Here is a 16,384-nt window from a genome sequence, read left to right on the forward strand (position 1 = left end):
TATATATATGTATATATATATATATGTATATATATATATATATATATATGTATATATATATATATATATATACACATATATATGTTATGATATATTAAAAGTGGAAGGTGCGGCGTAGACTTGCGGTAAAAGTTGCGACATACACGCAAATGTACACATGATTTTATACTGAAGTCCCTACAGTAAGTCACTTAAGTTGAAGTCACAGTTTCCAGAGTCAATGTTTTTTAAAAATGTTTAAGTTTGGGGGGAGGTCAGAAAATAATTTAAGTCCAAATGAGGAACTGTATGCAGGTCAGGTATGAATACAACTGTCAGGTTCAAACACCATACTATCTATTTAACAGGACAAGAAGCAAGGAATCAAACAGAGACAGGACTCAATTTAGCTCATGAGGAGAGCGCGTGGAACTGCACCCTCGTACAGTGTCACCCCACGCTCTGAGGAAAAAGTTCCAGCGCCTCCCCATTTATTTGGGCATTCCCTGATTACATAGCTGAAGCTGCATCTAAGGGGAGGCGTCAGATTATGCAGCAGCCCAGTATTGGGTCATAAACAGTTAAAACAAAATGTGCTTGGAGCGGTGTCGGGTTCACCCACTTTCTGCTTGTCCGCCTTATCTTCTTGGAGACTTCGGGTCCTGATATGGTCCTGATACGGCCCCTCCCGTGGCGGTCCAGATCTGAAAAACAGACACTTCTATGGCGAGGCGCATTCCATTGCACACAGTGGAGATTTACAAGCTGTCTGCCTTTGCTTGATAAGAAGGAGGACAGCTTTGTGAGCACAAGTGGATAGTAACCAGGGGTCTTCACGCAGGGCAACCTGAACTGCAAGCAAACGAGTTGTGTGACAACTTATATACAATTATTCTGACAACAACAGTTTTTATTCCACGGAAACAGACGTTTCTTCGAGTTAAACAATATTTTTTATACCATTCAAATGCATGCAGCCACCAAAATAATGGCCTGAGACTATTATAAGGGAAAGTGAGGAGAACTCCACCATCCATTTTGTGGTGTATCTGTTGTTCTTAGTGTCATTCTAACTCTAAATGAGTAATTTTGGTTCAAGTTATTTCAAAGTTCCCAATAAAGTATATAAAAAAAATAAAATTAATGATAAAGCAATCAAAAACCAGAGAAAGGTTGCTGCTGTGTTTGATGAGCTGCCTTGTATTCTTGCCTCTAAACCTTTAATATACGCTCACAACACTTCAGTGTTTCATTATGTCTAACTTTGTAAAGACACTGTAGTCAAAAACTGAGCTACTAATCGTTTTATTCTCTGAATTTTTTTTCCCTTTGAGTATATTTTTGACACAAAAATTAAGGGCAGATTGTTTTTTCACCCCTATGTGTTCTTTTGGGTCTCACTGTGTCTCCATTATGAAGAAATATTTCACCGCTAACTGAACAACTGACAGATGTTCCTCCTGTGTGTTCTCATATGATCAGACAAATTGCTTCTCTGAGTATAGCTTTTACCGCAAACTGAACAGATGAATGGTTTCTCTCCAGTGTGCTTTCTCATGTGTTCAGTCAAATGACTGTTGGTAATGAAGCTTTTACCGCATATTGAACAATAAATTAGTTTTTCTCCAGTGTGCTTCTTCATATGTTGAGTCAAACTGCCCTTTCGAAAAAAGCTTTTGCTACAAACGGAACAATCAAACGGCTTTTCACCGGTGTGTGTTCTCATGTGTACAGTCAAACTGCCCTTCATAGAAAAGTTTTTACCGCAAACTGAACAATTAAATGGTTTTTCTCCCGTGTGCATTCTCATGTGTTGAGTCAAATTGCACTTTAGAGAAAAGCTTTTACTACAAACTGAGCAATTAAATGTTTTTTCTCCTGTGTGTGTTTTCATATGTTGACTCAAATTTCCTTTTTGAGTGAAGCTTTTACCACAAACTGAACAATTAAATGTTTTTTCTCCTGTGTGTATTCTCATGTGTTGAATCAAATTACTCTTTTTCATAAAGCTTTTCGCACACACTGAGCAGCTCAAATGTTTTTTAGTTGTGTTCTCTATAGAACATTCAGAGTTTGTGTTGTCAGTGTGAGTCCTCATATCACCTTTACAGTCTGTATCGCTGCTAAAAGGTTCTTCAACCTCGTCTTCAGCCTCACTATCTGATAGTGGAGCTAAGATGTTGTCTACTTGTGCTTTCTCTTCATCATCTTCAGTCTTCACAGAGACAACAATCAGTTGTAACTTGGTGAGATCAGCTTCCTCCGGCCCTAGAAGACACCCTCCCTCATCTTCCTCTTTAAGGTGGGGTGGCTGTGAAGCCTCCTGCTTCCAAGTGAAGTCCCCACCCTGCTGATGAGGAGGAAGCTCTTCTGGATGACCAATCAGCTGCTGGACGTTGGCAGAGAACGACCAACGAAAGGTCTCAGGTGGTTTCTCTTCATCATCTTCAGTCTTCACAGAGACAATAGTCAGTGGCAACCTGGCGAGATCAGCTTCCTCCGCCCCGAGAGTGATGCAAAGGTCCTCCTCTTCCTCTTTAATGTGAGGGGAATGTGGATCCTCTTCCTTCAAAGTGGAACTTTCTCCTTGCGGCTGAGGTGTAAGTTCTCCTGGGTGACCAATCGGCTGTTCCACATCTGCGAGACACAAACACACTTTAGATCAGACATTTCTCCTTGGACTCGCTACCCACTTTCTTCTATCGGAGTCTGTCTCTGTCTTTACTAGCTTCGTCGAAGCATGTTGCTTTTGTAGCTGTTTCAGCAGATTTGAATCGCTGTTTTGGGCAGTAGATAGGATCTTTGATCCAAGACACTACTTACATTTAACTAAAATGTTCTTTTCTTTGTGCTCGACAAAAGAAAAGTAGTGAGAATATCTCCAACTTAAGAAACTCGACTTTGGCTCCGCCATGATGTCTTGTTAGTAAACACAGGACTCCTCCTCCCCCCACACACACACACACACACACAGCGTGCCTCTACTCTTCTCCCCCTTGTGAGACAGGGATATTCAGAAGGACGACACTGCAGCTATCCAATAAAACACACTCAGATCTTCTCAGTTTCTAGCCGATACTACATAAAAAAAATCACGTAAAATAACGCAGTAACGCATCATGTAGCAACGGTAACCGAGTTACTGAATATAAAAAATAACGCGCTAATCTACTAGTTACCGCCGAAAAATAACGGCGTTACAGTAATGCGTTACTTTGTAACACGTTAGTCCCAACACTGCACTTGGGGATTGTGATGTGCAAAGAAAGAGCCCGGAATGTGTTGTACTGGCCACACATGTCTACACGCATTGACGAGGTCGTGTCTCAGGGTGCCACCTGCAACGAGAACTGCAAAAGCAACCCAGGAGAGCCACTACTATTACACCCAGTACTTGTTACTTCTAGACCTCCACCCCAGATCCTCCACCCCAGATCCCACCTCACTCCTACCCACTTCTCTAAAGTGGGCTGGCTCAAGGTGGAAGACAGAGTTAAACAACTTGCACTGAGCCTAGTCTATAAAATCCGCTACACCTCCCTGATACCGAAGTACATGTCAAACTACTTCCTTAACGTAAATGACCGCCATAACCACAACACCAGGGGGAGCTACACTAACCACGTTAAACCCAGATTCCGAACTAACAAAGGTCTTAACTCATTCTCTTTCTATGCCACATCAATGTGGAATGCGCTCCCAACAGGTATAAAAGAAAGGGCATCTCTATCCTCCATCAAAACCGCAATAAAAGTTCACCTCCAGGCAGCTACAACCCTAAACTAACACCCTCCCCGATTGCTAATAATCAAATGTAAACAATCAAATGCAGATACTTTTTCTTATGCCTTCTGATCTCTCTCTCTCTCTCTCTCTCTCTCTCTCTCTCTCTCTCTCTCTCTCTCTCTATGTCCACTACTTGATGTGCATACCCCCCCCCCCCACACACACCCCTGATTGTAAATAATGTAAATAATTCAATGTGATTATCTTGTGTGATGACTGTATTATGATGATAGTATATATGATAGTATATATCTGTATCATGAATCAATTTAAGTGGACCCCGACTTAAACAAGTTGAAAAACTTATTCGGGTGTTACCATTTAGTGGTCAATTGTACGGAATATGTACTTCACTGTGCAACCTACTAATAAAAGTCTCAATCAAAATCAATCAAAGACAGACCGTGGGAAAAAGTCAGAATTCTTCTACATTCCCAGAATTTGCTTAATCGAGAGACACCAGGAGTAAGTAGCTGCATCATATTCGCTCTGAAATCAATGTTTGCAAGGCATGGCGTAACAAGATGTGGTCATCTTGGATAATGGTCCTCAGTATGCCAGTGCTGACTGACTTCAAAGACTTTGCAAAATCATTGGATTTCAAACACAACGAATCGTCGAATGGTCAAGTGGACAATCTGAAACATTCTCATATTACACGAGATCTGGTGGTGAAGTTAGATTACCTTCTACCTACAGAGAGGATAAGCGGCCACGCAAAACAAAGGTGTTGATTGTTTGTTTGAGTATTGTGGTCACAGACTAACATTTTCATAATATGTCTTATTTACACTAGCAGTTTGTAATGCTGTATTTACAATACATTTCATAAAATACTTGTTTGCGTATTTTGCAAAAGAGAAACATGTTTAAACAGTTGGGGATAATTCTAAGGAACAAGCTAATACGATCATCATGCATAATTACTGATAAAAAAAATGCATAAAAAGGGGGGTGTGATGTAAGAGGCTTGTGAGCCACCCAGGTACCCATTCAACCTGGATTACGGCTGTCGTAAAAACAAGACTCGACTCGGTAGTCGCATCACATGGCTGTATGTTTAGACAGTTAAAAAATACTTCTACAAGATACTCGGTGGTCACGCCTCATAAATATTTCAAATGCTCAAATATTATATCGCACAGTCAAAAGTCCACTTCGATGATATAATTCTTGTGTCAAGTATTTCTTGCGGCGATCTGTCAGTTTAACTGTCACCTGCCCAACAACAATATGGGGACACACATAGAGAAGTCTGCAGAGGAGTTGTAAGAAAACTTCAGAAAGCTCAGAAAAGAGGGCGTCAAAGTTAGAAAAAAGTATTTTGTACTTCCAGACTTAAATGGGGCCACAACAACTGGCTGTGACACTTGTGACTTTGCAATCAAATGCAGTGTTTCCCATAAACTGCCAAGATACCTGTGGCGGTGGGGGCGTGGCAATGGGCGTGGTCACCATGACATAATCGATAAATTTGCATAATTTACTACAATGATATGATTTTCTCTAAAAAGGCTCAAAAAATGTATACTTACTAATTAATAATAACAGTTTTGTTTTAAACGTCCATCCAGCCATCCATTTTACAATATAATTACAACACTTTATGTACATATTTATATACAGATTTCAACAATAAGTTATTCACTGAAATATATTTATTAATTGTGGTTCTAACAAAAAAATATATCTTATAACATATAAAAGCTAAAATGTCTCTTAAAGCTCTGCCCCTTTAATTAGTGCATACTAAATAATTTAACTTTAGCCTACTACTACAACCATATTATTTACCAGCAACATAAAGTGAAACAGAGGCAGAGGTGTCCTGCCACAGTCAGTAACAAATAAACAGAAAACAGTAGTGGTCAAATACAAATAAGGCAAAAAGGGAAGTATCCTACACTTCTCTTTTGTAAAGTAAATCTGAACAGCCTATATGGGCATCTACATCAACTATATGATTTGCCTGAGAAGCTGGACAGGACAAATAAATAAATAAATAAATAAAAATAAAAAAAGTTTTTATTTTATTTTATTTGTGGCGGACGTAATTCTTTCGTGGCGGGCCGCCACAAATAAATGAATGTGTGGGAAACACTGAAATGTTAACAGTACATATACACATATAATAAATATAAATATATATATATATATATATATATTGTAGATAATGCATATGTTTAAGAGCTATTTCTTTATTCATAATCATGTTTGAATCAGCTCATTTCTTTCCTTAATTTTACTCTGTATACTAGTTTCTCTTTGTCTTCAGATTGCCTGGTTAGATAGGGTCGTAAACCATCAGGAATGTGAACACAAACCCCAAGTCTCTCTTCTTATCAGTGTTGGGGGGAGGGGAAAGGCGGGCTTTCTTTGTGTGAAAAGAGTTGCTTTTGGCCTGTGGAATGCCAGATCAACTTGGGCTACGCATTTGGATGTGTTGTTCGAGGCTGGTCTCTATTCTCAAATATTTGACAATAAAATTAGAAAATACCTATTCTGTGATTGGTGTATATTCGAGATCAGTTTGTGTCATCTAAGTAACTTGGGACTGACCAGCGTTTTACATCCCACTTGGAGGAACATCTGGTCAAACGCAACAATTTGGGGGCCTCGTCCGAGATGACACGCTGACAATTGGACCTTCTCTTGCAATCTTCTGGACAGACTCACATGGCCAAAACATAATTCAAGGTAAGCAGAACCTTTCTTTTTAGATAAAATCTGCATTAGGAGTCTGCCCAGAAGTCTGTAAGTTAAACACTGCTTTGTACCGCAGACACAGAATGGTGATTTTGATAGATTGATTGCATTTTTGCCGAGCCTGCCATTGCATTAAAATTGTAAATAGGTGGTCAACTCACGCCATTGTGTCTCGATTACCGTGACGGGCAGTTTCATTGACGAGTGAACTAATAGTTGGGTGTGGCTCACCCTGGGTAGTTGGTCGCCGCCTAAAAGAGTAACGGGTTAAAGGCCCTCGTATGATATGGAGGTTAGAGGCCTGCATATTGCACGATAAATTGCACGGGTTAGAGTTAGAGGCTCTCGCTGCGTATTGTACGAAAAATTACGGGGTTAAAGGCCGCCGTATGGTTTGTGGGTTAAAGGCCTTCAGGGGTTCGAGGCCCTTCTGAAAAAAAATAGACACAATGGCCACTGAGTGTGACAGACAGGAATGTGATGGCGGTCGGGGAGGAATGTGATGAATCATTACTGTGTAATGATCAATTGAATGGACGGTTGTCGACAATAAAATTAGCAAGTAGAGTTTAAAAAGAAAAAAAGAGAACGTTCCTTGAAAGGGTTAAGAGGGAGTTTACAATACTCGAAAAGTTGTGAACTCAAACGTCAGGTAAAATAAAAAATAAAATAAAAAAGTAACTGGAAGTTTTATGGTAAAGTGAAACGCAGAGAGAGTGCTTACGTGTGTGTGTGTGTGTGTGTGCGTAGGGCTGTAGGCACTTGCTTGTGTGTGCGTGAGTGCTTACACGTGCTTGTGTGTGTGTGTGCGCTGGTGAAAATGGCCAAGGAGTGTGACAGACAAGAATGTGATGACGGCTGGGGAAAATGTGATGAATGGTTATCGTTCAATGATCAATTGAATGTGCTTTTGGTAACAATGGAGTCCGCGGGGAGAGACAAAAAGGAACGAAGTAAAGTAGTTAAGGAGATGACTCGAGCACAGGGCGAGGAACCTAACGGGTTAAAAGAAGGCTTACAGAACTTATGTGCTCGAGAATATAAGCGTTTGACGAATGAGAAAAGGAAGCTAGAGGGAATTCGAGTAAGCGGGAGTTACATGGAAAAAAGAAAAGCTGCTAAAGAAATGAAAACAATTGAGATAAACATGAAAAAATGGATTGACTGGTCTTTCGCCTGTCGCGCATGCGCAAGACAATTCAAACGACCCGCCCAGACTTTGACTAAGCCACCGCCCTATGACGTAAAGCCGGAGGCGTCTTTATACCCACTTTTGACAGTCACAGGAGGAGCCCTGGTGGTCGAAACAGAAACAAAGCTCTCTGGTCCACCCCCTACTCCTGTGACAAATGAGGGCGGTGCTCACACAGCCTCTCTAAGATTGAACCCTCCTCCAAAACTAATGCTGTCTCCTGAGTGTAAATCACCTCTGGTGCCTAAGCCCCAAAATAACAGCCACCCAGCGGAAAACCTCCCGAATATGCCTAATCTTACTAGACAGCAGATAATGCATGAGTCAATGCAGAACTCCTCACTTTACACGCCAGACCATTTTGTTGCCATAAACAAATGCCCTCCCCCAGTAGATGACAGTCTCTCACGTGCACATCAGACATTCTCGAACAACACACAACAGAGCCAGACTTTGTGGTCTCCTGTAACTGTTAATGGCTCAATGGAAGGCTACATTGACCAACACCCACATGAACCACATGCATACAACACACAACAGAGCCAGACTTTGTGGTCTCCTGTAACTGTTAATGGCTCAATGGAAGGCTACATTGACCAACACCCACATGAACCACATGCATACAACACACGCTTAAAAAAAAAGCTGGAGGGACACGCATATCCACTTTTTCCTGATAATAGCGGCAGATTCCAATATAAGCCTTTTGCTGTTGCAGACATACAGGCCATCGTTGACAAACTCCCACCTGTGTCTGAAGGTGGGAGTCTTTGGCTTAATACGTTAGACAAACTAACAGCAGGATACACACTCTCAGTAGGAGACTTTAGGGGCATTTTGTATCGTTGTGTTTCCACGCAAGATGGCCAAAACATGGAACAACAAGCAGGATTAATGGCTGAACCTCAGACCCTGCCAATAACACCATACATTCACGACATAGCTACTGCTATGCGCAGTCTCTTCCCTCTTCCGTGTCAAAATGCCACACCCACTTATCAGTGGAAAGATGGTGAGTCACCTTATGTATTCATAAGTCAAGCTAAAGAGCAATGGTCACGTGCTACAGGTGTGCACCCCAGTAAAGAAGGGGAACACCGACAGTTTTTTAGACGAGCCGTACTTGACGCAATGCCAACTGTGGTGAAAAAAAGGATGGATGCTAATCCTGATATACCAGGAGCTGACGGTGCTACCTGGGAGAGGCACCTTATCCACCACATGCAGAATTGGACTAAGCAAGGTGAAAATGATAAGGCTGAGGACAGAGCAGTAAGGAAACAACTCCTTAATTTACAAATTGATGTAGCAAAAATGTCTAAAGACCCTAAAGGTCACAAATCTGCTAAAGTGTATTCGGCAACGGGTGAACTTGCTTTTGAACTACAAAAGATGGAGGAAAGAATCCTCAATAAACTTGAAACCAGACCCTCAGGCTCAGGTGGTGGACGCGGCGTTTCAAAGTCAATCCGGGGAAGAAACTGTTTCAACTGTGACCAGCCTGGTCACTGGAGCCGAGACTGTCCGAGTATTTCCGAACAGGAATGGTTCCGTCGTGCCGGCAGACGAACACGAGGTCGTGGCAGAGGGCACCCACAGCAGAGCTCCTCCCAACAGCAGCCACAACAACAGCAACAATACCACGCCCCCAGGTCCGCCTTAGCGCCTGGCGCCTCCGCCTACTTCCTGGGTGACGACGTGGACCAAGGGGGGGTCTTCTGAAGCTGCCCACAGCAGGAGCCACAGCAGGAAATACAGACAGGCCCCCTGCTGGACATAGTTGTCAATGGACAATGTTATCAGTTCATGATTGACACTGGCGCTACACATTCACTTTTGAATGCAGTAGTTCCAAAGAAACTGTGTGCTTCCTTTTTAAAGGTTGAAGGCTTTGCTGGGGTCACAAGGATGTTACCTGTCACCAAACCACTTCCGGTTCAGATTGCTGGACACTCGCTAAAGCATCCCTTCGTGGTTGATCATCACACACCTTGCCTGCTCGGTAATGATCTGCTTTACAAACTGTACCCTGACATCCAATATCGCACAGAAGGAACCTTCCTGGTGTTACCTGACGGCACTATCACCAAGCTGCGACACCACTATAAAGGCTCCTCCATGTTTGTGCTCATGCCTCAACCTGAGGTACCACAAATGGCGGACATCTACTGGACACGCCTCCTCCCGGAAACAAGTGAAGGACAAGGGCTGCTCCTGCTCTTCTATCAGTGGAAGCCCTGGCTGACCGAGCTGCGTCCGTATGTACCACCACCTGATCCGCCACATGTCACCTTATATTATGATTGCCAATCTGATGAAAGTTACCAAGAAGGTTTTGACACCATAGCAGGGAAAGAGTGGCCTTTGGCCTACACTCACATCTATGCTGGAGCTCAGGGTGTGTCCGCCCATGTCGATTTCACTCCTCAACAGAAAAAATGGTATAAAATGGACGCTACGGCAGTCCCACATTGTTCTCTTGCTCTTTGTCCCGCCTACCAAGCCAAGGACTTGGGTCCAATGACAAAACAGGGAGTATCTGCCACTGATTGGGTAGACACCCAAATACCACACTTACAACATTCTGACTCAGTTGATATGTTTCGTATCTCCTGCTCTCAGACTGCTGACCTCGGGGTTCTACAACATCTTCAGGTCGCTCGAGAGCATGGGCAAGAACGAACAGACCATCCTGAAGCTGCTGACATGTTAAACACCCTCCCACTGACCGTTTGGTCTCAAGGTCCCACAGATGTTGGTCTTGCTGTCAATGCGTCCCCTGTCTCTGTCAAAATTGACACCAGTAGTGTGGTACATGTCAGACAATACCCACAAAAACAACAAGCCATAGATGGCATTACAGATACCATCTCAGGCCTTAAACAATCTGGAGTATTGGAACCCTCCAACTCTAAATGGAACACACCTATTTTGCCTGTTCCAAAAACTGGCACCTCTGTGTACCGGATGGTACACGATCTTAGGGCCGTTAATGACGTCACAGTGACCCCTCCCATACCTGTTCCTAACCCTTACACAGCACTCACCCATCTGACCACTGCACACTGTTATTTCTCTGTCATTGACCTAGCGAATGCTTTCTTTTGCATCCCTATCGCTGAATGCATCAAACATGTCTTTGCTTTCACCTTTCAAGGTCAAAAGCTGCAGTACTCCCGCCTCCCACAAGGTTGGAAACTGTCGCCTGGCCTTTTCAACCAGCAATTACGAGACGATCTGGCCTCAGTGGAGCTTTTTGACGACACATTTGTTGTCCAGTATGTAGATGACATACTCATCGCTGCTTCTTCTCCTACCTCATGCCTGGCGGCCACCCTAGCTGTTCTTCAGCGTCTGGCCTCAACAGGATACAAGGTCTCTCGTAAGAAATTGCAGGTTGCCCGTTCCCTTGTTCATTTCATGGGGCGGGAGATCTCCTCAACGGGGGTCTCCCTGTCCCCTGACCATCGCCAGTCTATCCTATGTCATCCTAAACCTTCTTCTGTCAAACAATTACAGTCCTTCCTTGGATTGGCTGGTTTCAGCCGCTCCTACATTCCTTGTTTTTCCTTGAAAACAGCTCCTCTTCGTGCCCTCCTCCGCACTGCTGGAGTCCGCAACTCAAATGCTGCCCTCCAGTGGACGGTTGAGGCCGAACAAGCTTTCATTGACCTCAAGCAACATTTGTCTTCTGCTTCTGCCCTTGCAGTACCAGACTACAAACTACCCTTCTACTTAGATGTTTCTGAGAGTGAAGGTACTGCTAACGCTGTCCTTTTTCAGAAACCTGAAGGGGGAGGTATAGGGGGAACGCGTTGCGTTTTAACCTACACCAGCATTCTGCTTGACCTATCTGAACTTCGACATCACACATGCTCGCAACATGCTTCCACTTTGGCAAAACTGATTGACAAAACGGCACACATTGTCATGGGACACCCACTTACAGTACTGACAAACCACACTGTCATTGCATATGTATCATCACATTTGTTTACCATGACGCCACTCAAACAACGCAGACTCATGAAAATTTTGCAACAACCTCACATAACTTTTACACACGAAGGAATCAACATGGCTGATAACATAAATAGTGGAGAACTACATCACTGTGAGGAGAGAGTTGCTTTGACTGAAAAGATAAGACCAGACCTGTTGACCACACCCATCCCAGGCTCCCACTGGCTGTTCACGGACGGCTGTTGTTTCAGACATCCTCTAAAGGGATTGCAGGCAGCTTGGTCAGTGGTACAGCAGTCCAGCTCAGGAGAATGGGAGACCTTGGCCACCCAGACACTTGACGAACAGCTGTCGGCACAAAGAGCTGAACTTGTGGCTTTGACAGAAGCCCTAAAGCAAGGAAAAGACTACGAAGTGACTATCTTTACAGACTCGGCTTATGCCTTCATGTCAGCTGTCATTGACCTTCCTAAATGGAAGAGAAATGGCTTCCTGACTGCTGAAGGACATCCGATTAAATACAAGACAGAAATGGAAGCACTGGAAACAGCGCTGCTCCTACCTAAAAGGATAGCTATTGTCAAGTGCAAGGGACACAGTAAGGAAAAAGGGACAGTAACTGATGGTAACAACTTTGCTGACTCCGTAGCTAAGCAAACTGCTGGCTATGACAAGACTGGAATTATCATGACTGCCACTGCCTGCCAGACAGAACTCCTACCTGCCCTGTCTGATAATGAAATCAGAAAACATCAGGAGCAGGCCTCACCACAAGAGAAAACTTTGTGGCTGAGAAGAGGCGCTAGACAAGACCCGACAGGTCTTTGGCGAGGGCCAAATGGTCACCTGGCCTGGCCCCCAGGAATTAGACAAAAAATGCTCCGATGGGCCCACGGTCCCGGACATGTGGGGGCAAAGCAAACAAAAGCGAACTTGTCACTATGGTGGCACCCCTATTTGGAGAACATTGTGGACAACCACGTCAGATACTGCGATATCTGCCAGGACTTTAACCCCAGACCAACACTGAAACCAGAAATGGGGACTTTCCCCATTCCGGCACAAAATGGTGAAGAATGGACGATCGATTACACTGACATGATCAATCCGGTACAAGGGAAAAGGTACTTGCTAACTTGCGTTGACAATTACAGTGGATGGCCGGAAGCAACTCCAACCTCAAAAGAGGATGCAAAATCAGTAATTAAATGGCTTGTTAATGACCTAATTCCCCGACATGGTTTCCCCAAAAAGATTAGGTCAGACAACGGCACCCATTTCAAAAATACTCACCTAGCCTTGGTCGAAAAGGCTCTCGGACTAGAACACAGGTTTGGTTCGGTGTACCATCCTCAGTCCCAAGGTAAGGTCGAGAGAATGAACCAAAACATCAAGACAAAATTGGCAAAAATCTGTGCACAGACCAAATTGAAGTGGGTTGACGCGTTACCATTGGCTTTAATGACCATCCGAATGTCCATGAACAAAACTGGTTTTTCACCCTATGAACTGCATTCAGGTCAGCCCTTCCCAGGACCAGCTGCCTCCCTGGAAGGAAGAATCAGCGTAAAACCAAAATGGTACTTTGAACAAATTCAGAATTTGTGTAATAATTTCTCTGCACAGATTCGTGGACAACAATCCACTCCTCCAGGGACCCTCCCTCCCGTAGAGTGGGTCAAGCTCAAAGTCATCAAACGCAAGTGGACGGAGCCCAGGTGGACTGGTCCCTTCAAGGTCGTGGAACGGACGTCTCACGCCCTTCGACTAGCTGGTAAAGGGGACACCTGGTACCACCTCTCCCTCTGCACTCCTGCTGAAGAACCTGATAGATCACCAGCGGATGTCATTGCTGACATAGCCACATCATCTGCCCCACTCGACCCCCTAGCAGCGCCTTTTGAGCCTGAGGCAGCTGAAGAAGAACGGGAGCAGAAAACGACTCATTTTTAGTGGGTGTGTTAACGAAGTAACACACATAAGGGGTGATCGTGCTAGTAACCTCTCCCCCTCTAGGTCATAGAAGAGCGAGGCTTTAATTACACACACATAATCCTACAGCCCAGAAGACGACGCTGAGAGAGAGATTTTCTACCTATATTACTCTTTTTAACTTCTATATTGTATATCCTTATTTGAGACCAGCCTTTATACTCGAAGTTATCCAATTTCTCTTGCTTGTTTTCAGCATAACTATCTGTGTCGTTATATTAAGTGAAAAGTTTGATGTTTATCCCCGTTTCGTTACCTGAATTACTCTGATTTTGATAGTCGAAAAACAAGGATGTTACGCCCAGAAGTATTTCCTGACGGATTGGTGTTTAGGCTTGTTCTACTGTTCTTGTGCCTCAGTCCTTCCTTCCCGACGACAGTGACTGACAAGTGTCTTAGAACATACGGCGGACTTGAAATAGACTGGGTTAGGGGGGACAGCAAGACTTATTTTTTTGACCTGTGCAGTGTGATTAAATGCGGGGGGAAAAATAGTTTGTACCGTAGTAGTAACCTCTATCTTTGTGACGACATAAAACTGAATCATTGGTGTCGGAAGCAGACAACATACTCTAGTGGGTGGTGCCCCTCATGGACGAGTGTAACCCACTACACAGGGCCCTCTTTTTACCATTACCGCCTACCTCTACTATTACAAGTTATTCAGAGAGGGATGACCTTTCAGAGGAATTTTGATCGTTCCCAGAATCCCCTTGCACTTACAATTATCGGAATGGGTGTTGTGCCAAGTCCCTTTTATGTTGTTTTGGGGGTTGAACAGGCTGGTACGGACCCTAAAGGGATTATTAAAATTAATATCCTTGAGAGGGCATTAACTACCTTTGCCCCCTCTGTAGCACCTAAAGTGCCACTCCACCTCGGTGACGTTACAAAAGCTCTCACATCTGTGTATACTAATGACATCACCACTGAAGACCTGGTAGCTTTGACCTTAGGAGCAGGTGCAGGCAACCTATGGCTCAGGTGGATGACTAGCATGGCTAAGAGCCAAAACCTGGGTGACTGTGTTGCTTGTTCCGCTGGACGTCCTTTTCCCCACACTTACCCCGCCCCTTTTAAGTTGACTGACATAAATGGCTCAAACTGTCTTATTTCCTTGTTCTCTGAACCCACGCCACCAGGGTGCGATTTGTTGGCTAGTGTGTACCCTCCTGTTGACAATTCCACCCGACTTCTTCCATTTGTGGCCCAAAAGCTGAATTACACGTGTTTTCAATTCAAAGGACCCTCTTCGTCCCCCAACAAATTGGGTGATATTAACCCTTCCTGGTGCACCACACTGATAGATGGCTCAAGGATAGGCCCTTGGGCACGAGCTGACTTATTCTGGTATTGTGGGGAGCACAGATTGTACATTAGAATCCCAAAGTCATCCGTAGGGCTTTGTGCTATGGTTAGACTGGTGACCCCACTCACCCTAGTGGGTACCAAATTAACTCCCCTTGTAACTCCTGTCTCAGCGGCCTCTCTAACTTCTCGCCGACGCCGCCATGTTTTATCTCGAAGGAGTGTAAAGGGCTCCTTTGATCTGATGAGAAACCCTGATGGTGTTTACTTTGATGCAATTGGACAACCAAGAGGGGTCCCCTCACAACACAAATTGTGGTGTGAATCCTGTGCAGGTTTCGAGAACCTTCCTATCATTGGTGCTATTTTCCCTGTGACTGCTACTAAAAATGTTGAACGCATTAACTATGTTTTTTATAATCTGTTGAGACTGACCAACCTGACTCGTGACGCCGTTGAGGGACTTGCTGAACAACTTGCCCCGACCTCTCTCATGGCCATCCAGAACCGCATAGCCCTTGACCGCATCCTAGCCAAGGAAGAAGGCGTGTGTGCAATGTTTGGTGACCAATGCTGTACCTTCATTCCTAACAACACTGCACCAGATGGCTCAGTTCAGAGGGCCTTAGAGGGCCTCCAGGCCCTGTCTAAGGAACTTACTGAAGTTTCAGGGGTCTCTGACCCCTTTAAAGATTGGCTCCAAAGCACATTTGGCAGGTGGACTGACCTAATTAAGTCTGTCCTGGTCTCCATTGGAGTTTTCTTGGCCATTATAGCCTCTTGCGGTTGCTTTATCGCCCCTTGTGCTAAGTCTCTATGCACCCGCATCATTGTTAGAGCTGTAGAAGGTCAACCCCACCCTGTTTCTGGGCTCGTTATGTCTTTGAAGGGGGTCAAGCAAAATGGAGACTTTCGAGAATTGTTGATTTCCTTCCCTGACCATGACGACATTGACGTGGACTCCCTCCATCTGTCATCCATGTAAATATGCTGTTGTTTTATTGCTAGCTTGCTCAAAGAAAAAAAAACTACAGCACCTACTTTAATGTGGGGCGTGCTTTAGAGGTGTTGCTCTCGTAGGAGAGATCTTTTGGATAAGATCTGAAGGGGGATTGTAGATAATGCATATGTTTAAGAGCTATTTCTTTATTCATAATCATGTTTGAATCAGCTCATTTCTTTCCTTAATTTTACTCTGTATACTAGTTTCTCTTTGTCTTCAGATTGCCTGGTTAGATAGGGTCGTAAACCATCAGGAATGTGAACACAACCCCCAAGTCTCTCTTCTTATCAGTGTTGGGGGGAGGGGAAAGGCGGGCTTTCTTTGTGTGAAAAGAGTTGCTTTTGGCCTGTGGAATGCCAGATCAACTTGGGCTACGCATTTGGATGTGTTGTTCGAGGCTGGTCTCTATTCTCAAATATTTGACAATAAAATTAGAAAATACCTATTCTGTGATT

At 44.0% G+C, this 16,384-nt stretch overlaps 2 protein-coding genes across 3 annotated transcripts in view; one reads left to right on the top strand and one right to left on the bottom strand.

The window, feature by feature from the left end:
* Positions 1-380: 380 nt before the first annotated feature.
* Positions 381-16,384, bottom strand: part of LOC133632255 (gastrula zinc finger protein XlCGF52.1-like) — an 18,358-nt gene continuing 2,354 nt past the window's right edge. The window contains exons 2-3 of one of the 2 annotated variants that reach the window (XM_062024594.1): positions 2,083-2,616; positions 381-683 (exon numbers count right to left, since the gene is read on the bottom strand). In XM_062024594.1, the coding sequence (XP_061880578.1) occupies positions 523-683; positions 2,083-2,616 (695 nt within the window). In that variant the 3' untranslated portion in view covers positions 381-522. Of the gene's footprint in view, positions 2,617-16,384 lie in introns of both variants that reach the window. The other variant, XM_062024593.1, reaches the window with a different exon arrangement.
* Positions 10,097-13,786, top strand: LOC133632226 (uncharacterized). Its single transcript, XM_062024532.1, has 2 exons — positions 10,097-13,582; positions 13,643-13,786. Exon 1 carries the CDS (start codon positions 10,112-10,114, stop codon positions 13,577-13,579), a length of 3,468 nt encoding a protein of 1,155 aa, XP_061880516.1. The 5' UTR covers positions 10,097-10,111; the 3' UTR covers positions 13,580-13,582; positions 13,643-13,786.

Source organism: Entelurus aequoreus, linkage group LG17 (genome assembly GCF_033978785.1).
Source record: "Entelurus aequoreus isolate RoL-2023_Sb linkage group LG17, RoL_Eaeq_v1.1, whole genome shotgun sequence".
Taxonomy (NCBI): Eukaryota; Metazoa; Chordata; class Actinopteri; order Syngnathiformes; family Syngnathidae; genus Entelurus; species Entelurus aequoreus.

What these genes read in the sequence shown, in the direction of transcription:
- LOC133632226 (XM_062024532.1), top strand. Translation starts at nt 10,112, where the DNA reads ATGGACGCTACGGCAGTCCCACATTGTTCTCTTGCTCTTTGTCCCGCC.